We start from the raw sequence: 23,925 nt of genomic DNA on the forward strand, positions 1-23,925 counted from the left end.
AGGATTCAGCAACTTGAGTAGGATGGCTGGAGGACTGGTGTGGAAATGTGTGGGAGAGTTAGAGTAGCTGAGACACATACAAAGGAATCTCTTTCTCTTTTAAGTAAAAAAAGCCACAGGTGTTCGGTATCTGGAATATCATAGGAATTTCCCAGGAATTCAGAAGCTTGTGCCTAAGATGAAAGTTAAGTGAACATAAAAGCAGTCTTCAAGCACAGCCAACAACTAGGGATCATCTCTCTTTATTTCAGTCTTGAATATTTTCAGACAAAACAAATTTTGATGACTGCCCTTACCAAAGATATATGGGTTAATTGATCTATTAGAAAAATAAAGAGAATGCTTGAGTAGACAAACCTCTGATCTCTATACCAACTACGAGGTCTCCAGAGGCACTATTCCATATGTGTGAGCTAAGTGGGAATTAACCTTGGAATGTAGTAACCCTGGAAACAGCCTGTAAACATAGTCATTCACATAAACCTTCATAGTATTTCACTTTGGATTTTAAGAAAGAGTAGGAATAGGAAAAGGAATCATGAAGAATCTATTCCATGGAAAATAGGAAAATGTAAAAAATAATTAATTTAAATTTTGAAGGACTTTAAAAAAGCTATGAGAACAGTAGTAATTGTTAAACTGCAGATTTTTATGGGCATGCTCCAATGTAAATAAAGCAAAACATTCTGTTTTTCTCCACAGCTCACCGCAATCAATGGTCCTAATTCCTTACATCAGATATAAATTTTAAAATATGAGAAAAACCTATTGGATAAACTAATTTACCTTGAAGACATTACTTTAAGTGCCAGTGTAATTCATGTTTCTTAAATCCTTATGTTGAAAACAAAAGCCCTTATAGATGCATAAGCTGGAACCTGGGATTCAGAAAGAAGTCAGAAAACTGCCAGTTTTGAAATGAAAACCAAGAAAGCTCACTACAAAATGATCCAAAATTGTCCTAGAAATGTCTCGTCAGAAGAAAGATCCTGAAAATATTTTTGATAAAAATACGTCTCCCTGTTCATCTGAGATCTCAGAGTGCCTCTATAAAAGTCATGAAGCAAATACTAACCGGCAGCATGACTAGTGTGAGCAAGTGCCAACCTTGGAACTGTAATATATGTTATAACAGACTATTTTGATGAGTGAAAAAGAGTGCTGAAAAAGATGAGACTGACAGCTACAAAATCTTCAGCATCCTTTCAGTACCATCCAGGGCAAAGGTGTTTTGATTTTAGTCAATTAATTATCTAATTACAAACATTCTTAGAGTGGAAAAGGGCAATTCGTAAGCATTATAGAGTTATAAAAAATATTTTTAAAGAAACATCTAATTTCACTTATTTCAATCCTTTGCTTATCAAACCCTATCATAATGTTTTTCTTCCTTCATGGGAATTTCTGTGTCATTCTCCAGTTTCACTGCTGAAACTCTGCCCATATTTGAAGATTCAAGTCAAACATTTCCATTTTCATACAAACTTCCCTGATCCCAACCTTGCCAGAGTGCTCTATTTGTTTTTACTGCAGTGGTGAATTCTGCTTTCTGCCTTAGCTGGCAGTTTCTCCATTAGATTGCAAGCTATTTGCTGTGTACTTGTAATTTGATTTTTTTTAAAGTTCACAAGAACATGTCTCAAACCTGCTAGATTCTTTTATGTGCAATCCTCACAGGACCCTCATTAACTTTGTCTTGCTCTCTAACATGGCTCATTCACAAGATTTTCCTACGAGGAAGGAATATCCCACACAGGTGAATGGATCCAGGAAAACAGCTATCTCTTACCTATATTGTAAATAAGTGACTTCATTGGAATTTGATTCATCTAAGTCAACTACCAGAATGTAGTCATTCTTAGATAAAGTAAAACATAGTAATATGAACTTGCAAAGTTGATGCTTAGACTGTGGAATGTGGTGGTTCTAGGAATGATATGATAAGATCCTGCCAGAGACCCAAGAAAGAGGCTTCTAAGTGATATGCTATGTCTCTTCTTAAAGGATTTCTTTGAGTATCTAACTTAAAGATAAAAGAAATCTCCCTGAGATTGTACCTGGAATGTGACATGGGAGAGTTCAGCTTAGAAGAGAAGGGTTCTTGAATGCTTTCTAAAGAAATCTTACAATTTCAAACTAAAGCTTACCAGCGGGGGAGGGGGAAACAGAACAAGATGAAACACACAGGTCTTTCTTACAGCCTGTACTAATTAGTTCTTTATAATAATTACAACATTGATAATATTAAATAGAAAAATAAAAGCAGTTTATTCTCATATAAATGTTAGTCATTCATTTAAAGTATGGGAAAACAAACTAAAAATAGCTTTTGAAACTGAGCGCACAAGGAAATAAAATTTCTTTTAAGGGTGCTTGCAGTGTAAGACTTCAAAAGCTACTTGTATGCATGCACAGGCATTTTCTATTGTATACTGTGGGAGCAAGATGAAGTACAGTTTTCGGTTTGTTTTATTTTCCATTCCTTGCTCTCCAAAATCTTGTGACCTACTGGGAGAATAAACAAGATCATTATAACACAGTAAAATTTATGAAAAGATAGCTGTATGGAGGGGAGTCAAAGCAGGGCAAATTCCTAATCCTCAGAGAAAAGTGAAGCAGCCTTCCTAGAGGAGGCAATGCCAAAATGAAAATAGAAGTCAGCCAGGTAAGGGAATGGGAAAGCACTGCAAACACAGATCAAAAAATAAATATGTGAGAGTGAAATGACACTGAGAGTGATGTACTATTTGTTGTGGCTGGTGAATGAAGGCTGAGACAAAGCATGGTAGGAGATGCCATCAAGGTGTGGGCAGAGACTACATTTACAAGGGCCAGGTTTCTTTTATTTAAGTATATGTACTCTCCTGGTGACAGAGAGGCATGCAAGAGTTTCAAGCAGGAGAGTGATTCAATAGCCTGAATTTTGTATTATTGATTTCAGTGGCAAGGTGGAGAATGAAATCAACAACCCTGTGCCTGGGGAAGTATTTGCTGTAGTAGAGGATATGGATGCTGAGGGCCAAATGAGAAAGTTTGCTTAGCAAACTGAAAAAAAGTAGTCATGTATTTGAAAGTGGAGGTGAAGAGGAGGGGGAGTATGTGGAATGTCTAGTGACTGGGTAGATATTACTGCTATGTTCTAAGACTGAGGCTTTTGGAGGAAAACCGGGTAGGCAATGAGTGCAATTTTTGATCTAGCAAGACTGAGGTTCCTGTGGGTCTTCTAGAGTGGCTGGTTAGGCAGGAGTCCGAAGCCCTGCGATGCCTGTGAGCCATTGTACACGTTAAGCAATTCAGCAGTGTTCTGCTAATAGTTGAAGGGAAATTGAGGAGAAATGGAGAGGGCTTATCAGAAGCAAGTAGAATAAAAAGTGAGAATCTGGATAATAGATATCTGATAGGTTCTGCCACTTAAGGAAGAAAAGAAAAGGAGGCCTACAAAAGCCACATTCAGTCAGGAAGCACGGAGAAACTGAGGAAGGAAACGTTTGAAGAATTGGATAAATGCATAAAAAGGGACTGTAGATGGGAAATATGTCAACACACAGGTAATTTTTGTGTGTATGTGTGGATCAAGATAGTAGCTGAGCACAGGTCTTTAAAAACTAAAATCTCATTTAGTGAATAAAAATAAAATTAATCAGAACAAATCATAACCCTTGGAAAGAAAAAAATTCATTGCGTTGGTATTTCAAAAATAATAATGATGATTGGTATTTCAAGTATCTCTGGAAAAAAGGCAGCAGATGACATCTGGTTTAAGGAGACTTAAAGAGAGTACTGAGTAGTACTCTGAGAAACTGAAAGTGTAAATGAGGATCAAAGTGTATAATAGATAATGTGAAACAGGAAGAAAAGGTCCAAAGGGGAAGGGGAAGGGGAAATGGGAGGGGTTGGGCAAAGGAAAGAAGGGAAAGGAAAAAATAGGAGAAAAGGAAAAAATGGAAGCAAAGTCTTTGTAAATAGGGAAGGGTGGAGGGGTGCAGGGAGGGCAGGGGAAGGGGGAAAAAATAAGAACCAAGATGCATCATGTAAAGGTACAAGATCCCAATGATGAATGTTATCATATTGTATACCTAAAATGTACCAATAAACTTAATGACGAAAAAAATAGAAAAAAAGAGAGGATTGAAACTTGTATATAAAAAACTACAGTAAAAGTTAGCAGAGTTTTGAGAGAAAGGCTTGAAATGCAAACACAGAGTCAAAAGACAAACAAATAGAGGGGGACCAGTGGACATTCTGGGAGGTCTGAAACCTGGGGCTTCGCCTGGGTGATTCTTCCTTCCCACTCCCACTCTGCACTGTAGGGAGCAGCAGGGCTCGGGGTCACAACAATGAGTGGACCCTGGACTGTGGGGGCCATGAGGATGAAGGGTTGCTCCACTGTGGAATCTCCATGGTCCTAAGCTGTAGGCTCTTTCACATTGAAAATATATTCATGTACTGAACTCATTATTTTTTTGTGACTCATTAATATGTATAATTCACCAAGAAGTCACCAATGAAACTCAAGAATAAAAAGTAATAACTTCCCTATGGAAGCTTTATGATTATAAAGAGGTGAAAATGTCAAAGTTATTTTAAAATTAATTTTAAGGGATAAAAATATAAAATTGTTCATACTTAAAGGGTACCATGTGATATTTGATACATGTATACATTATGTAGTATTTAAATATAGTTAAACATATGTATCTCCTCAAACATTTATCATTTCTTTATGGTGAAACATTCAAAAATCCTTTCTTCTAGCTTTAAAAAATGTATAGTACATTAGCATTAGCAATAGCCATCCTACTGGGCAATAGCACAGTGGAACTTCTTATTCCTATCTAACTATAATTTAGTACTCACTGATTAACTCTCCAGCACTCCCTCTTCCAAGTCCCCTAGTCTGGTAATTATGACTCCACTTTCAAACTCTATGAGATCAATTTTTAAAAAGTATTCTACATGCAAATGAGACTATGTGATATTTCCTTTTATGCTTAGTTTATTTCACTTAACACAATGTCCTCTGGTTCCATCTACATAGCCACAAATGAAAGGTTTTCATTCTTTCTTATGGCTGACTAATATTCCATTTTGTATATGTAACACATTTTCTTTATCCATTCATCAGCTAATGGATACTTAGGTTGTTTCGATTTCTTAGTTATTGTGAATAGTGTTGCAGTGAATGAACATGGGCTTATAGATGTCTCTTTAGCATACTGATTTCATTTCCTTTGATTATATACTGAGAAGGGTCTGAGTATGAAATTTTTTGAACTTCTTTGGAAATGAGGGGATAGCATTAGTGATGTTGACAAGAGCAAGTAAATGGAGAGGAAGTCACAGCTGGATGGTACTTTCTGGTGTGAATAGGAGAAGATAAAAGGAAAAAGCAAAGGTAGAATCTTGGGCATGTGGTTATTAACAAGGTGGAGAGAGATGAATGAAAAGAGTCAGTTCTTTGGGGGAGATTAGGCAGAAACAGTATGGAAGAACGTGGGTGTAACTGACAGTAGAGTGGACAAAGGAAAAAGGGTGTTGTGCATGATGGCTTTTTCTTGAAGGAAAAGGGGGCAAAGACATCTACTTGGCCTGGTGAAATGAGATTGAAAAGAGGATCTAAATGAAAAGAGGACTTGGAAAAAGTACTCTGTAGATAAATTGATGGATTTGTAGCAATGACAAGGCTCTGGCTGAGATTGAAAACCACGGGTAGATGGTGCTGCTCAGTTCACAGTGTGAGACTTCTCTACGTCATGTGAATGGAGCCACTGAGAAGGGTGGGCATCAGGGCATCATTTAGAGCTGGGTATTAGGATACAAAATGATCAGATGATCTGCCATAGTTCCTGGCTTGGTAAAGAGTCCTGCCGTCTAGCCCAGAAGGGACTGATAGATTAAAAGAAAGTTGAAACTTTAAAACTGATTCATGACGCAGTTCAAGGGCAGGAAGTAGGCATAAGGGGACGGCATATGAATATTATTCCTTTGCTTTAAATGGCCAGAAGCAACAAAAGTCCCTGCCCTCCTCAAAAGAGTAAAGAAATTCAGTCCATAAGCTAGACCCAACAGACTGATAAAAGATAAAATATTTTTAATCACCTGATCATTTGTTATTTTTTTCTCACTAGTTTACAGTGGCCACAAAGTATGTATCCTACTAAGTGCTATTTTATTCAGCATCTTGATCTGAAGCTGTGGCTAAGGTCTGCCATGCAGAGAGAAGTCAGCTGCCATTCTGCCAGATTCAGAGCTTCCTGGGGCCTTAGATGACTTCTTACTCCTGCGGCAGTGTCCTTGAAAAATGACAGTTCTTCAAAAGTATTGAGTGTCTGTGTGATCTTTTAAAAACCACAGTGTTTCTAAGCATGAAAGGAGCTGGTCAGGCAAGATGTCCCTACATTCTCCACTCTCGTGGGCGGAGTGTGGGAAGAGTTCCTGCACTCAAGGGACAAAAGAAGTGAAGTCAGTGGAGCCTTTGTGTCAGGGCAGTGACAGCATGGCTGTTCACTTGTCAGCCCTGCGGTGCTGCAGCACTGCAGGGATGGACAGCACCCTCTCTTACAGTGTTGTGAGCATCTGCTCAGGATGCTGACCCCTCCCCTGTGAGCTGGGGTGGTGGGAAGAACGCTCCTCTTGGCTTCCCAGGAGGATAATGCAGTGTGACAAGAACAAAAACAAATCAAAACTATGGAGACAATTTAATTTCTACACCCCAGGAAAAACATGAGAAGATAAAACAGAGGAAAAGGAGAGTTAGACTAATGTTTATGTTCCTTTTGTATACTGGTATATGCTAACCCACAACATGATATTTTGGGAGCAGGAGCCAGACAGATAACCCAGAGCCCTTCCTGTCCTGGATGTTGGCAGAGATGCAGAAATGTTTGGCTGATGCATAGCCACAAGAGAGTTGGGTGTAAGCTTGGGGGTCCTGGACAAGAGAATTCCAACTGGGCTCCTTGGATATTTTGGTGCAATCATGAGGCTGGGATGTGCCACAGCACAAAAACAGACAGAATGCCATTTAGTATAGAGCCCATTTTATCCAATGGATTTATTTATTTTTTTGCAAATTTTTTTTTCAGAAGATACAGAAAAAGTAAACGTATATTTGCATTGTCATTTCTCTTTGACCAAGTTGTGCATGGTGATTTTTTTCCAACCTAAGCACCAAGATTTTAGGTGGTTATATTTGTTTATGTGCATCTATTTCATTCTCATAGAATTTTTTGGTTGTACCAAAAAGGAAATAGAAAAACAAGACCAAAAATGAACAAAAGTACAGTATGACAGTCAAAAATCTAGGAAGTTCATTTCTAAGATGCATGAATAAGCAAATGAAAGTGGTCAGGGGAAATATGAACAAAAAATGAAATAGGTCTGCGATAATAAAACATAAATCCTCAATAGTTAAATGTGCTATAGGTGAATAAATAGACTGATCAATCTACAGCAAACAACAAACTAGTAACCTATCCAAACATTATGGGAACTCAGTAGGTAACAAAAGTGATGTATGAAATAAAATTGGGATAATAGGTAGACATGTAGAAAAAGATAAATTAGATTGCAGATTAAATTTCAAATATCTCAAAGAGTTAAATATATAAAATAAAGCCATATACGCAATGGGAGAAAATATGAGAGAATCCTTTATAACTTTGCAGTGGAAGAGTCAGTTAAAATAATGACTCAAACCTTACAAGACATAAAAAAGAAAAGAGCATTTATAAAGGAGATTATGTAAAAATAAATCCACATGGAAAGAACAACATAAACAATGTCAAGTGACAAATAACAAGTTGGGAATACAACAGATACATTATAATAACACAAAGTGCTGATCTAATATATTACTAAGAAAAAAGCAAGAACCTTATGGAAGAGTTCAAATGATTTAAAAACTTACATAACACTTATTATGTGACAGAAATTATATTTCCCACTTAATTCCTAAAATAACTTCATAATATAGGTTCTAATATGTCCATGTTATTAGCACTCCAAGACACAGAAAGGTTAAGTAACTTGCTCAAGATCGCAGAGCTTATAGGGGGTAGAGCCAGGATTCAAATCCAGGCAGACTTGCTAAACATTTTGCTTGTATCACCAAGCTTTACAATAAAACATGAGCAGCCAACTCTAGAAAAGAAAATATAAGTTTCCTCATAAACATGAAAAGATGCTAAAAATTCTATATAAAATGAATACAAATTAAAACTAGAGTGCAATATATTATTTTCATTGTATGTCAAGGTTTCCTTGTACACCTACATTGTCTAGGAAGATACATTGGACCTGCATAAAGGTGGGAGATTGGGTCTGAGGACCTAAGCATTCAGTTTGGGAGTATGTGCATTGTGTTACTGCTTACGAGGGCAAAGGCCCTGAAAAAATGTGACACAGCTTGCCTTTTCTCCTATTGTAAAAGCAATAATGCAGAAAGTACATGGTCATGCCTAGCATGGAGGGGAAAGGAAATCTTTCCATTTAGACCCCCTTCTAAATTACCCCAGGAGCATCAAATATCTTTCTGAAATGAAGTAATATTTCTGGAAAAAAGATTTAAAGTGTCTTCACTTGGCTGTCAGAATATGACAATATGGAAGCAGTCATTTTCACTTTTTCTGCCTAATATATACCTTTGCTAAAGACAACAAATAAAGCAGCATCTCTTTTCTTTTTCATATAGTGTTAGCAAGGCAACTATCATGAGGAAAGGGTTTGCTCATTTTATAAATTGCAGGGAAGTCACTGATCAAGGGAATTAAGTTTATGAAGGGAAATGGGATGCACAGAGAATTCAGGATCATTCTTAATCTAATGTCTCAATATTTGCCATCTCTTCTTTACTCAGAGAAGCTCACAAATGGGAAACTTTCATTGTAATTATGCTCATTTTCCTCAATTAGAATTAGATGGAAGCCCAAGCAAGCAATAAAATGATTTCACTGGTAGCAATAAGCAGGGAGGAAAGGTACAGTAAATATCACAAATAACCTAGTTCAAGAAAACAAGAGTAATTTGTGGTGTGGTTACCCAGATCTCTATTTATTAGATACTTTTATTAGACAGATTCGAAGTTTGGCCAGTTCCTCCAGGAAGCCCTCTCTGACTCAAGATGGAGGTGAAACATCTCATTCTTGATCATCCAAACATTTAAAAAATAATATTTGTGACAAAAACTGTGTAGAAACATGTAAAAGAGAGATAATTCTGTCATTCAAACTTCATCTTCTTGGTGTGAAGTATTTCAACAGTTTGTCATTGTTTCTACATAGTATATATATTCATATATTATTGTTATTATTACTTACATATTACTGTTATTGTTTTACAGAACCATCTCATAACAAGTATAACACCCACACCAACTTGCCTTTTGCATTTAACATCATAGACATTCTTGCACTTGAATATCAAATAGTGCCAATATTTTTAAGAGATCCAATTTTTTCTGTAACAGATGAAACTAATGTATCCAAACACAACCCAATCTTTTCATTTTTCCACCATTTTAAAAGCTATTACATTAAAGATTCTTATATGTACCTTTGTTTTTCTATGGAAAAGATTCTCTTAAGTCTGACTGGGAGATCAGATTTTAATAGCGTTTGCTGGGTTGTCCAAGAATAAACCATTCACATTTGCAGAGACAAGACAGGGGAACACATAGGCTCTCACGTCCAGAACAGCCCTGGATTTTCACTTGCTTTATTTGCCAGTTAGATAGGGCAGAAGTGGTATTACATTGCTGCTTTATGTTTCCATTACTTCTGAGAGGTCATTTTTCATGTCTTGTCCAATTTTGTTTTTATAAATTTCCTGTATATTTGGTTTCTCTATTGGTTAAACTGATCAAAATGGAGGTGCTCTTTGCATCTTAAAGGTATTGATTCTTGATCTGCAATTCATTACAAATTTTGGGGAGGATTTATTTGTATTGATTTTAGCCATAACTAACATTGTTTTTCATTAACTGGCTATGTCTATATTTTTCTTTATTGTTTCTACACTTTTTAACTTACCTTAAAAAAATCTACCTCAAAAATTTATGAAAAATCTATGAAGTGAGGCACAGGTTGAATGAGAAGATAATTTAGTGAGATTGTTATTTAAGATATATATTAATAGAAATATCAAATTAATAATTACTTGATTAAAGTTTAATAAGGAGAGGAATGGAAAAGTATTCAAACTAAGTGGGATGGTGTAAAGAGAAGGAAGAAGACATTTACAAGTATTAACGAAAATGGGAGGAAAAGATGAACTACTACAAAGAAATATATGTGAACACAATCAATAGGTTTAGGAGCAGAACAAAATTAGCTGATTCTAGGATTTAATAATATAGAAGAAGAAAAATCAGTAAAATTATCCAGACTAAAGCAAGAAGAGATAAGGGAAAAGATCATAAATGTAGAACTGCTTGAATTATAAGAAACATGGGTAAAATGTCCATCATATATAAACTGAGTCCCAGAATTGAGAGTAAATATGAGTGGAATTAATATGAAGACAATAACCAAGAGATTTCCCAAGGTGACAAAAGACACCAAGGCACAAATTTAAGAATTGATGCCCCACGTAAAATAAAAGGATTTAAGAAGCCCCATGTAAAATAAAAACAAAGGTAACCCACATCTAGGGACTTCATAGCAAAAGTGGTAGAACACAAAGACAAATTCAAATGCAGCAAGGGGTAGCAAGAAGCGGTGGTTTGTAAGGAACAACAATAAAACTGTCAGCTGCATTCTCACAAATAAACAATGTCGTTTAATCTAGAAACTTTGGAATGCTACCTACAGAGTGCTGAGAGAAACGTAACTGCCGATGTTGAGCTCTATAAAAATGTTTTAAGTCAAGACAAGATAAAGAGCTAGGGTAACAAAAGGTGAGCAAAATGTGACTTTATAAAGGAAATTCTTCAGGAATAAGTAATGGGAAGCTAGGCAGAATCATGAAAATGAGAAAAAGCAATAACTGGAAACAAATAATCACCATGTGGAAATAAATGCATGCAAAATGAATAGAACATCTATAATGATATCTTACAGGTTTTATAAACATACACACAGAAAAAAAAATAACACAAAAGGTAAGGATAAACATGGAGTTAAAATGTTCTAAATCTTTCACATTTGAAAGAGGTTTAAATGAATTGTTTTAGACTATTTGAGTTCAAAAGAATGCAAAAGAATGGACAAGTGACAAGCTTATAAAAGGGAATGATGAGTTAACAATTCTTAATTAGTCCAAATGAAAGCAACAATGGCACGAAATTGGTATATAGAACAAATGGGAGAATAGAATCGTAAGAGAGCTGATTTAAGTCCAAATACATTTGATTTATATTGGATATAAAATAAAGGCTCCAATTAAAAGATAAAGATTGGGTGAAAACAAAATGCAAATTTATATGCTTCTTATGAACCACACATTTTAAATATAAAGTCACAAATTTGAAAGTAATAGGATGGAATAATATATACCCAGAAAAATGATAATTAAAAAATCTGACATAGTTATACTAATCAGATGGAGTTGATTTTTAAAGCAAAAACATCACTAAATATAAAGTGGGACAATTAATGATTTAAAAATAATATAAAAGATAACTTAAAATTTGTATATATTTTCCACCTCTTAGGTTATGTAGCTCATAGCTCAAAGAAGAGGTAGAAAATATAAATGGAATAATAACTATAGAAGTGGTTAGAGATGTATATAAAATATCATTTAAAAAGGCACCAGGATAAGTTATACATAGCCTTTTAATAATGCATAGATCCTACTTACATAGTTAAAGACATGGTGGGGGAGGAAACTACTCAAATTCATTTAATGATGCTAGAAAAATAAGTCTTGTAAAAGTAACCAACCAGCCAAAAGTTGTCCAAACCTAGTATTTATGAATATATTCTAGAAATGCATGTGCAGTTCAATACTCAGAAATTTACCAGAAAACTGATTAGATCAATAAACTGAAGGGGAAAAGCTGATTATATTAATAGATACTGAAAGTACTTCAATTACTGGTAATCAAAAAATTTAGATCATATATAAACATAAATTCCATATGATGCAGCCATGAAAACACAGCAAATTCTGCCATTTGTGATAATATGGATGAACTTGAAGGCATTGTGCTAAGTGAAATAAGTCAGAGAATGATACATACTGCATGATCTCACTTGTACGTGGAGCCTAAAAGTTGAAGCGCAAAATGGCAGTTACTAGGGGCAGGATGATGAGAGGCAAAAGGGAGATGTGAGTCATAGATATAAACTTTCGGTCTCATAATATAAGTAAGTCCAGAGGATCTAATGCAAAGTATAATGTCTGTAATTAATAATACTGAATTGTATTCTTGCAATTTGCCTTAATGTTCTCACCATGAGGCAGTCGGTAACTGGATGAAATGGTAGGCGAGTTAACTAATTAGATTGTGATAATTGTTTCACAAAAGTATGTATATCAAAGCATCCATTGTACACCTTAAAATCAAACAATTTTATTGGTCAATTATACATCAGTAAAACTGGAAAACTTAAAAACCTCCAGCTGGACTAAAGATCTAAGTTGAAAACACATACACACAGAACAAAAAAATCAAAAAACAAAACCCCAAACAACAAACACTGCTTCCCCCCAAATAAGACCTAGCTGGAAAATAATCAGCCTTTAAAATTAGAAATCTAAAATGCCAGCCCCAATCAGCTTTACCTATGTTACAGAGTAGCCACCGAGCAAGAGAATAGTGATAACAGGTAAGGCAAGGATAGGCTGATTGGGGCTGGCATTTTTGATCTCTAGTGTTCAAGGATGCTTATTTTCTGGCTAGGTCTTATTTTCAGGGAAGAGGGCAAATAGAAACAAAACTACTAAAAGAAAACTTGGGAAAATATTTATGCTGAGCCTCTTTAGGGCTCTCAGTAGATTTGACTTTGCTTTTCCCACCTGTTCCCTCCTCAGCTATTCACCTCACAGAATTCTAGTATAATGTTTTCTTATATGTTTCCATAACTGCTTTCTCATAGCACCATGTGAGAGATCTTTGAATGCATATCTTACTCATCAGATTTCCTTTAACAAAGGAAAGCTTTAGTACATCCAGTGCCAAGGACATAATGGATATGCAATACAATTTTTTGGCCAAACAGATGATTGATGACCCTTGGCCAGCACCGACACAACCACTGCAACCTGCCAGAAAGACCCAGAGGCAACTGCCTTATTGGGTAGTATATCAAGCATGGAGTTTGGAGTCAGACTGTCCCAGATTGACTCCTATTTGTAAGTGATGTCATCCTGTGCGACTTCTCCGCAGCTGATTTTCTGTAAGGTGTTTTGGACACTACTGGGTCTGTACTCGATGTTCAGAAACTATTAGCTTTTACTAATGGTTCTATTATGAAGTTTGACTAAGGTGGGTGACTTGGTGCGGCTGAGAGTGGAAGATCCTTGACCGTACCAGTTGCTACCTCACCAATGGGATAATCTACTGGGGTAAAAGTAGAGTACTTTTACTGAGAACTTTGCTGCTTCATTTGCTGTATATGTGACCCTCTTTGTGCATCATCTCTTCCTCTCCGACGCTCTGTCTCAGTGGTCCTTCCCCTGCCTATCCCTTACAATCACTTGGCCCCACATTGAACCAATTACAATGTTCTCCAGGGAGGTTGATGTGCAGCTGGGACTGAGAACTGCTGGCCCTTTACTCTCCTGTTCCCAGTAGAATAAATCCTAGACCACAAACACTTTCTTGGAGGAAGAAGAAAACAAGCAAACTATTTTTTGCTAGGTTTGGTGGTGTACACCTACAATCTCAGCACTCTGGGAGGCTGAGGCAAGAGCCCAGCTTACAGAACTTATGAGAACCCTGTCTCAGAAACAAAACAAAACAACAACAACCAAAAAAGAGAGTGGGGGACGTAGCTCAGTGTGAAGCTATGGGTTTAATCCCTAGTACTGTGCCAATAAAAAAAAAAGTTTCCTAAAGAAGGCAATGAATTCAGCAGAAAGGCTAGGGCTCCATGTCAGAAACCTACCGTCCTAGCCCTGATACAAGTTGGAGGTGTGACCCAGCAACCACAAGACCTCTATCCTTAGATTCCCAAACAAATCAAACAAGCACAATAGAATCTTCTGTTTTCTCTACCTCAAACCATAATGTGAAGTTCAAAGTGGAAGACAGTTTAGACGTCTCAAAAATTTGGAAACTATATAAGTATTGCTATGTATTGCTCTGATTATAATTAGAAAATTCTCACTATGCACGTGACAAGATGTGGAGCTTCGCACAGCTCATTCTTCTTAAGATCCCAGTTTCCTCATCTATAAAATGGTCAAAACTACTCTGCTGATTGTTGGTTCTCATTGTTAGCAGGAAAGGAAACAATGGAGACTGAACATAAGATGTTACAAGGCCATGTTGGTGATTTTTATTTGGTATTGTTATTACAAAGCTGTGAGTAGCCTCACACATATAATTGAATTTCATCCTCTTAGCAAGTTTCATAGTCTCTCATGGAAGTAGATTCTGATAGTCACTCGACCCTAAGTAAAAAGAGAATTTTTGCCTGAAAAGCTTTGTTTCTTTGCAAGAAGTCTCAGGGAAGTTTTGGTTAAAACCGAGCCTGCTGAGTGACAGGTACAATTGCTGTGTGGGAACTGCCCCTTTAACTTGCATCACCTGGGCTTTCCTGATTGTTAAGTGTGTGACTTCAAGAATCAGCCCAAATGAAGTGGGTTGAAATCCTTTGGTGTGTGGCATCAAAAGAGGAGAAAGAGACCCAGAGGCACAGGCAGGCTGAAGTGCCTGGCCCCTGGGCGAGTTGCCACCTTCCTCTGTCCTTACCTTTTCCTTCTGAGTTGGAGTCCCTGGAACCTCTCTCTGGACTCCAGACATCTATGTTCTCTAGTACAAGCACCTGTGCCCTAATATTGACCCCAAGCTTAGCAATCATAAAAGTTGTCTCTGGGACACCCAGGATTTAGACTGGTGAACATGAAAGCGAGAGAAGGGGAAATTAGCATAGTTATGACCGATTTTGCCACTTTCGGTGCTTTTATTCTTAGGTTTTGCAGAGCAATACAGATGTACGTTGTCAGCCAGTGACACAAAAAGATTTTCCTTTCCTAAGGCAAATCTGGTAATTACTATTGTTGGGAGGAATTTTGCAACAAAAAACCCAATAGATTCAGGATGTCAGGTTTCAGTGCAACAAAACAGAACAAGTCTCCTGGGAAAACATGAACTGTCATTCCAAGTGAGACTCTGACAGATGTTTCTGCTTACCTACGGATATGGTCCAAACAGCAATGATCTTCAGAAATGCCTTAGTTCTGGAGTTGAAGCGGCTGTGGTGGATAGGGTTCTGGATAGCGACGTAGCGGTCAAGAGAGATGGCACAGAGGTGCATGATGGAGGCCGTGGAGAAGAGCACGTCCAGGTAAATCCAGACTGCACAGAGCTTGCTAGGCAGAGGCCACCGGTACCCTACAATACAGAAGCTGAGTGTCAAGTAAGCCACCTCGTGCTTCCTGGGGCATGAGAATTATGCTCGGGGACAGAAGTTTCCATTGTGGGGGCAGGCGCAGGTGACTGCAAAGGGCAATATAAAGGATTTTCAACATCAGGGCAAACTCTAATGGCAAATGTGCTGAACTATTGCATTGATTGATGAATACAAGGTCTGAGTTTTTCTGGTGTCTGGAATTATATTACTGTCATGTGAGAAACTCAAATTGTCCCTCTTCAGGGGTTCTCATCCTCCTGCCACTTAGCACAACTATTTTTAAAAATGACTTATGACCCAGAGTTGTGATGTGTTTTGAGTTACTTTCTGGGAGCACCTCTCAAATTATACTGTCATTATTTATTCACACATTTTTTCCTACAGATTTTAGCTCCTTAGGTTAGTCCCATCTTAGTCATCATTGTAAGCATTTGCTCTCACAAAATGGTGGCAATACATGGATGGCATTGGTGCAAATGACTAAATGATTAACAATCCAGGTTGGGAATATGTCTTTACTTGTAAAAGTGAAAAATAATTACCTAATGATGCTTTGAATGTTAAACTCAAATTTGGAGTGTGTGCGAAAATGGAAGACAATGCTGAACACGGGATGCTGCAGCTGGTCCAGGGATCACACTTGGAGGAGAGCTGCACACAGAATCTGCTGGAGAGCTTTAGAGACCAGGCCAAAGTGCCCAACTGAAGTATTCTCAGGAGTGCGACCCAAGGTTTGTCTCAAAAGAGAGTGCATTTTAAAGGTCCCTGAAGATTTCAATATATAAGAAGCACTTCACGTGCTACATTAGGAAGACAGGAGACGCATTATGGACATCAGCAAAGTGTCCTCTTGTGTAGTTTGGAAGGGAGCAAACGGTTCTACAAACTGCTAAATGGTTTTGGTAGAAGTATAAGCAATGGTGTAAGATCTGCCTGTATGCAAGAAGGAAAATTATAAAGATCAGTCTTCCTTCACAATATCACAGACTCCAAAGCTGCACAAACTCAATCTGTGAACGTACTCTTGACTGCCAAGATGCTACTGGGGGTAACTAGAAAAGGAAAGGGTACAGAACATCACCCTAATTTAGAACCTTTCACTTGCATTATTTGTAAAGTGCTTGAGTTGAAAGGAACGCCTTTTCTTTAGCAGCGCCTGAGGGGAAATCCGCTCAGCCTGTTCGGTGCTGATGTTGGCTCTTGGAGGGGCTTTCTCTGGAAAGAGGCAGCCGCGGACCTCCGTCTGGGTTTCCGCGGTGGGGATAAGGAGTGGGCGTTTCCGTGGCCAAGACAGCGCGGCACCCCGCAGGCTGGGGGAGGAGCGAGGATCTCCCAGGGCGGGTTGGAAGGGTTTCTGGGCGAGCGGCTGCCACCAGGGGACGCCCTTGCACCCCAAGCGAGTGGTGCCAACCGGTGGTCCTTGATAACTGCCCTGGCCTGCTCCACCAGTCTGGGGGGGCCCTCCTCCCTCCTGCGTCACTTTCAGTTCCTGCAAGTCACCCCCCGCCCCGCACACACCTGGCGTTTGCATCTGAGTGCAGACAGGGTTTTTAGGAAGTGAAAAACCTCTCCAGAATGCTTGAGAAATGACAGGCAAATTTCATATTTCCGTGCGACATTTGAATGGTCAAGCGGGGGCTTAGCTTTGCATGAGCATTAGCAACCCTGCACAGACTGATGCCAGCCAACCCTCCCTCGCTCACCTCCTTTCTTCTCCACATTCTTGAGGGCTGGGTGGATTTTTTATTATTTTTTTTTAAGTCTCAAAAACTTGGCCAGAAAATCCTTTCTTTTTGGGGGGGGGGGTACCGAGGATTGAACTCGGGACCTTGCACTTACAAAGCAGGAGCCAGAACCACTGAACTAAATCTCCAGCCCCCAGAAAATCCATCTTAAAGACAGCTCTCAGCCTGTCTCCAGGCTCTTCTGGGTAAGCTGCTGATGCTCCTAAGTCAGCAGTCTCAAAATCTCTTCTTCACTTTCTGTCTAAGGAGAAATTTGCCTATATTACTCATAATTTGGAAAGAATATATCATTCTGCTCCCCAATGAAGCCATTCCAGTGTTTGCTGTCTTGCTGAGATGTTTGACTGTCAAACTCTGTTGAGAGGAAAGCAGGATGAATCTCTTTCCACTTGTTTTCTGCCCTCCTTCAAACCAGACAGGAGGAGTTTATGTATATGCATTTTTAAAGAGTTCAGGGTATAATTCAAAGGGACATTTGCAAATTAGGTTCTCTGGCGCAGGGAACAATTAAAACCAGAGCAATTCATTTATTCTAATGCAGACTGAATATTTTAACATTAAACCCACTCCACCACTAATGCTCTCTCTGCAAATGTTCCAAGGTAACTGAAAAGGTTGTACCACCCCATTAGAAGTGCTGGAAACTGTGACAAAGATAAAACTGTTCTGTCCTAAGGCTGGAATATTTGGGTGGGAATACAAATGAGCAAAAATCAAGCAGATTCAGAATGATGGGTAAATTGCTGCTTGATGACTATATTGGGATATTTACAATCATTTACACATAAAGTATATGTTTTAAAGACACAACTTTATAATTCTCTCTACATAACATAACTGATTTAAAGCTCAAAACTATTAATCACAGATAATAGGTTTCTGATTTTTTTCAAGTGCAACATCATCTTAAGAGTTAAAAAGTAAGTAAGATAACGTGGTGGACTGTAGTCTATACAAAAAGCCTCCTAGCCGGGGATTTAGCTCAGTGGTTCTGGTGCCTGCCTCTCAAGCACAAGGTCCCGAGTTCGATCCCCAGTAGCAAAAAAAAAAAAGCCTCCTATTACAGTTGAACCCCTTGCCCCACTCTGCTAACTGCTAACAGCGTGCACATGCCCTTCGTGACCAGTGTGAGTACAGCTGGGAAAGGAAAGCCACTCACCATATAGGATGGTTAACATGGACACAGGCATGACCAGGAAACCCAGCAGCATATCAGCTATGGCAAGGGACATCAGGAAATAGTTGGTGGCATTCTGCAGCTTTTTCTCTAGGGACACAGCCATGATGACAAGTATGTTTCCAGCAATGGTTAGAATAATCACTACAGCTGTCAATAAAGCAGACCAGTTTTTTTCCTGGAGATGAAGTAAGGAGAAACATGTTGGGGGGAGGGACCCTTCACAGGAAAGATTGGTTCGATTTTCAGAGTCTATTGTCCAGTTAAATGCATCAGAAATGTTCGCTTCTCCAGAGTTAAAGGCATCGTAGAGCCTTGTGTCATCATTTAATTGCATTAAGGAGTTCGGAGTTGAGCTCAAAGAAGTATTTTCTTCACAAGGAATATCCATGTCTATGAAGGAACTTGTAGCAAATGAAGTGTTGAAAGACTCACAAGTTACAGCCTCTGCGCATCACTCATCTTGGTATCCCCGCACTGCACTGTGCTAGAGGTGGTGTACACGAGGGGCTCCTTTGGCTGGCTGTCTCTCTCCCATTATTACAATAACTGTTAAAGAACTGTGATGGCTCTTTATATTTCTTCCCTTCACAATTTCAGTGCAGTCCACAGTTGGGTTGTATTGCTTTCAGCAAAGCAGTGACAAAAAAAAAAAAAAAAAGGCAACCAGAAAGAACTTTTACCACAGATGGTGCAGAATTCTGAGAATTTAGGAAGACAAATGTGATACTGGCCAAAGAAGAAAAGTTTTGTAACTACTAGATATCTTGATTAGCTATATCTCCTTCAGTGAATATGCTGATCACATAAGTTGAGCCACGGTTTTAAAACAGCATGGGATCCAAACCACTGGGGATGTATGCGGTTGACATTAAAACAGTAAATTAAAAATGTGACCAGTGTTAATTCCATAGTAACTGGGTACACTTTAGGTAACAGTTCTCAGTCAGTCTTAGTCTGAAGAGCAGCAGCAGTTACTGTCAGGGATTTCAGCTTGTATTATGCTTAGTTAATAAAAGCACAAAGAAAAAGTCCTGGAGATTAGTAGATAACTTTCCACCCCAGCAATTCTCATGGAAATGATTGCATTTTGGCCAAGCATGATTTCAAACCGTAAAAAAAAGAAAGAAAGAAAATCACACAGCACTAAAATATAGTAGCTCAAGAACTTACGCGTGTCCCCAGGACCCTTGTGAAGCAGGCACATTTGGCTGCTCTGTGACTTGCCCGGTCTCTCATGGTCATTAAACCAATGCAGAAACCCCTCTCCTTGAGCTTCCAGCCCCACAATAGGGTAGTAATTTGATTGCTGTTTCCCTGCCTTCAAAAACTGCATGCAAGAGTCCAGCCAGTTCCAGCCCTGTGAGGTCCCTGTTGGCTTCCTCTGCCACCACTCGCCGGGGGTCCTCCCTCTCCGTGTAGCTCGCCTCAGCAGGCACGCACTGAGAAATCATTCACCAGCCCTTCTTAAAGTCACACAAAAGAACCACAGGAGAAAGTAGGTAGAGCGGTCTGAGCTGAGGGGCTCCCGGTTACCACGGGGACGGAGCCGCTCTGCTCTCTGGCTGCCTCCAGCGCTTCCTCAGACCTCCCTCTATCTGTGTGTCATACGCGGCAAGGTAGCAACAGCCAGGGAGGCGGACCCAACAGGCTTTTCTTTCTTTCTTTTTTGCTACATGTTAACATTGGGAAGTTTTCCTTTGTTTTAAAGAGAAAAGGAAGAACTAGCCTTTCATGCCGATTCCTGATAAGGCAGGTAAACCTCATGGCGATAATTTATTAGGCTGAAGGGAGAAAAGTGACGAGAGAGCATCAATAAGGCTAGAAACAGTGTGTCCTGGGAACTGGAAGCACAAAGCTTTTCTATCCAAAGCCAACAGCGTGACGTCCAAGTGGAATTACTGACATCCACGACAGGAGCTGAGTGGCCAGGAAATCTGTGGCAATAACTGTGATAAACTATCGGCATTATTTCCATTTATTGTTAAATATATACACCATTCAACAAGCTTATTTTTTCTCCAGAGGGAATATACCACCCAGAAGAAATTCAAAACTTTACATAGGGTAGGCAATGAGTTGATTTTTCAGAAACAACTTTTAAATTATACTATGCTTTACATGTAGAAGAAGCCCTTTCTCAAGAAGGCTTTTAAAGAAGGTAGATATATGTCATCGCTACAGATGAGAAAATGGATTCTTTCTGGAATAGATGGGGTTTTCTAGGTTTCTGTTTCTTATCATCCTCTCTTATTCTTTACATTCTTTCTTAGACACTTCAGGTACTCTCAAGCCTTCAAAATATTGTTTATGGCCAAATCTGTAACTCCTTAGCAGATTATTTCCATGAGTTCCAGACCTCTGGATTCTTCCCTTTATAGCCTTGCTGACCTTGACCTCAGCATTTTCTGTCATTCTCCACCCCCCACCTTTCTCCAGGCTTATTTCCACTCCTGTTCACAGAGTCACCATCTCTTTAGACAGCTGGCTATAATCCAATATCCTTCCCTTCTTGTTGCTGCCGTATCTCACTGAGTCTCCAGTGCTACCTCTGTGTACATATTTCTCAAATCTCCTCAGCTCCGGCCCACAGCTAGTCATTCTGTGGTTGAGGGCTGCTTCATCTGCCTCTGGGGCAAGTGTATTAGTCTCTCCCTCGCTGCTCTGTCACTGTTCTCCTGTCCCTGCACATCACATGTGTGTTCCCTGCAGCAGGCAGCTGAGAGCACAGGTTTGGGAATCACCATTCCTTGGTTCTGAGTCCCAGCTCTGTGGCTCTTAAATATGACAGCCTCGAGCAGTCCAAAGGCTTCCTTTTGAGCTCAGTGTTCTCCCTGGCACGAGAGGCAATGGCGGCACCTTCCTCCTGAGGTCACAGTGAAGCTGGAATCAGATAATTTGCTTATTTAGCTCATGTCTAGTGTATAGGATGTTTAATACATGTTAGCTGTTTTACTCTTACTAATATTCTTATTGGCACTGCTTCCTTGTCTAGACTCCTTCAGCCTCTATCTAGGGAGTGTATGGCTCCTTTCTTATTTTGCTCTTCATGCAGTGTCCCTACTTTCCAGACCTGCACTTTTGTTTCTCCCTCCATGAGTAGCCTCTCTGCACTTTAATGTTTCTTTATGTGTCTATCCTTGTAGTCTCCTGTGTCTGGAATGCTCTCACCACCCTTCTCTTTGTGTCCTTCTGGAAAAATCCTAGTCAGTTTTGAAGCTCAATTCCAAAGTTATGGCTTCTGAGAACACCAGGCCTGCCTACCTCTTACTATTCACGTGAACCTGCTTAAATTCTTTAATCTCTAGGTTTTAGTTTCCTTCTCTGTAAATAAGAAATATTACTAATATACTTCAGAGGACTAATTTGATAGCAAAATAAATTTACATATGTGCCGGCACATTATAACACATAATAAAGATTAGTTTCTATTATTCTTATTTTTCTTATTAAGGTTACTGTGGCCTTCTTTCCTCAGTAGAGGCAAAGACTATAATATCTTCCTTAGCCTTCCATTTTAATACTCATACATTGTATGTAAGCTCCATAAATGCAAGCATTATGTCTCTCTTGTTCAGGACTGGCCATTTGGTTGCTGCTTAAATATACTGAATGAATGAGTGTGTGGCTGATTTATAATTACCTATTTACATGTCTGTCCTCTCTTAATAACAAGCATGACATTCTCATGATGGAAGTTTCTCAGTAGAGATGTGTTTTGATTTAATTATTAACATATATTAAAAACAATTAGGGAGAAAACTATGATCTCTAATTTTTTCATTACTTTGCTCAATGCAGTGTTATTTTAATTTAATTAAAATGAGCAAAAGGCAGTGTTATTTAAAAACTCTGGTGTTGGAAAGTTACTCTAAATCTTCTTGTAAAATTTTGTGTTATGGATTTCTGTTCTCCTAATGTTCTCAGAGAATTATGAACAGTTAGGCTTCTAGTCATGTTGAAACTAGTCAGTGAATTTCTTATGTATACAGTGAAATACTTATTAGTAACTAAGATTATTTGCAGTTCTTATTGTAGTTTTATGATTGTTATAGACAAAACAATATGAGCTAAATTTGGCTGATTATTTATTTATTTATTTATTTAAGTTTTTTGAGGCAGGGTCTTGCTCTGTAGTTCAGGCTGGCCTTGAATTTGCTATGTTGTCAGGCTGTATCAAAACTCATACCCATCCTCCTGCCTTGGCCTCCAGAGTGCCGTGATTTCAGGCATGTGCCAGCAATCAAAAATCGAGCCCTTCTCATGCTGGTTCTTTATGATGCAAAAGGTTCTCTGCTTTCAAAGACTCATAGATTACATTGAATCCCCTTTGAAAATCCAGGATACTCTCTCCATCTCAAGGTCCTCAACTTTAACCACATCTCCAAAGTCGTACTTACATTTGAAAGTAACATATTTACAGATTTGAAGGATTAAGGGATAGACATCTTTTCAGGTCATTATTCTACCATTTACTTTTTTAGAGTTTAATATAGAAGAACAGAGGGCCTGGGGAAAGCATTGCATTTCAAAACTAAAATTTAAAGATGTAATAGGGCAGGAGAATCCAGCAAAACATTACTTGCAGCTCATGAAAAAGGATTTAACCTTGCGATACTAATTTTTCACTTGCAGGGAGGACCCTGATGGGACCTACATTGGTCACATGGCCCTGTCTGAACTAGTCATGGTAGCTAGGGCTCATGGAGTACCTGAATTGGCCAGTCTGCATCACCTGCCCACCCCTGTGTGGAGGAGTCAGAAGAACACAATCAACCAGCTTCACTGGGATTATGGAATGGACCTCTCTCCCAAATACAGATCTTGCCCAATGATGACCCCTTAATGGGAGATGCTTCCTGGTTTATCTATTTTTTTGCTATATTTTATTTGGCCACATTGGCTCTGGTGCCTAAGTCATGCTTAGATCCCTCCGGAGGCCTCATCTTTAATTCAGGTCATGAGGAGGACGTTTGGTCCACTCTTAATCTGGTTAAGGCAACGAGCACCCTAGTCAGTCAGTGACCTAACAGAATATTTTCTGAAATAATTTACTAGCAGACACGACCAAGGTTTAGGAGAAATGAATATATTATCACTTCAATTTTCACTATAGAGCAGGATGATAACCTTCCTCATTAGAAAAACACAGAGCTGAGGCAAAATATTTCTGCGCATTTCAAAGAATTACTCTCACAAAATATTATGAAGATGTCTAATAGTTGAATCATAAACATATTTGGCTAAGATCTCAAATTTTGTTCCAGCACCAATTGTTAGGTGTCTACGGTGTATGCCAAGGGGATATTTGAGGCAAATTTACTTCTTATTCCTAAGTGGGGCATGGGACTGCTTAAGTTGTGAGGGTCCTGTAGGTTGATTAGAACCATTTCTAAAAATTCTGGTGGAGCTCTCCTCTGAGCCCCAGTCTTGTTCCACTTAATGGCGTGGAGGATGAAGAAACTGACAGTTGAATTACTTA

General features: G+C 38.8%; 1 protein-coding gene across 1 annotated transcript in view; it reads right to left on the bottom strand.

The window, feature by feature from the left end:
* Htr2a (5-hydroxytryptamine receptor 2A) overlaps window positions 1-20,218 on the bottom strand; it is a 69,156-nt gene extending 48,938 nt beyond the window's left edge. Inside the window, exons 1-2 of the mRNA XM_004844194.3 lie at window positions 18,426-20,218; window positions 15,302-15,502 (exon numbers count right to left, since the gene is read on the bottom strand). Of these exons, the coding sequence (XP_004844251.1) occupies window positions 15,302-15,502; window positions 18,426-18,834 (610 nt within the window). The 5' untranslated portion in view covers window positions 18,835-20,218. The remainder of the gene's footprint in view (window positions 1-15,301; window positions 15,503-18,425) is intronic.
* Window positions 20,219-23,925: the final 3,707 nt, after the last annotated feature.

The sequence above is a fragment of the Heterocephalus glaber genome, unplaced genomic scaffold (assembly GCF_053883595.1).
Source record: "Heterocephalus glaber isolate CG9 unplaced genomic scaffold, H.glaber_assembly_v1.0 deba00001666, whole genome shotgun sequence".
Classification (NCBI taxonomy): Eukaryota; Metazoa; Chordata; class Mammalia; order Rodentia; family Bathyergidae; genus Heterocephalus; species Heterocephalus glaber.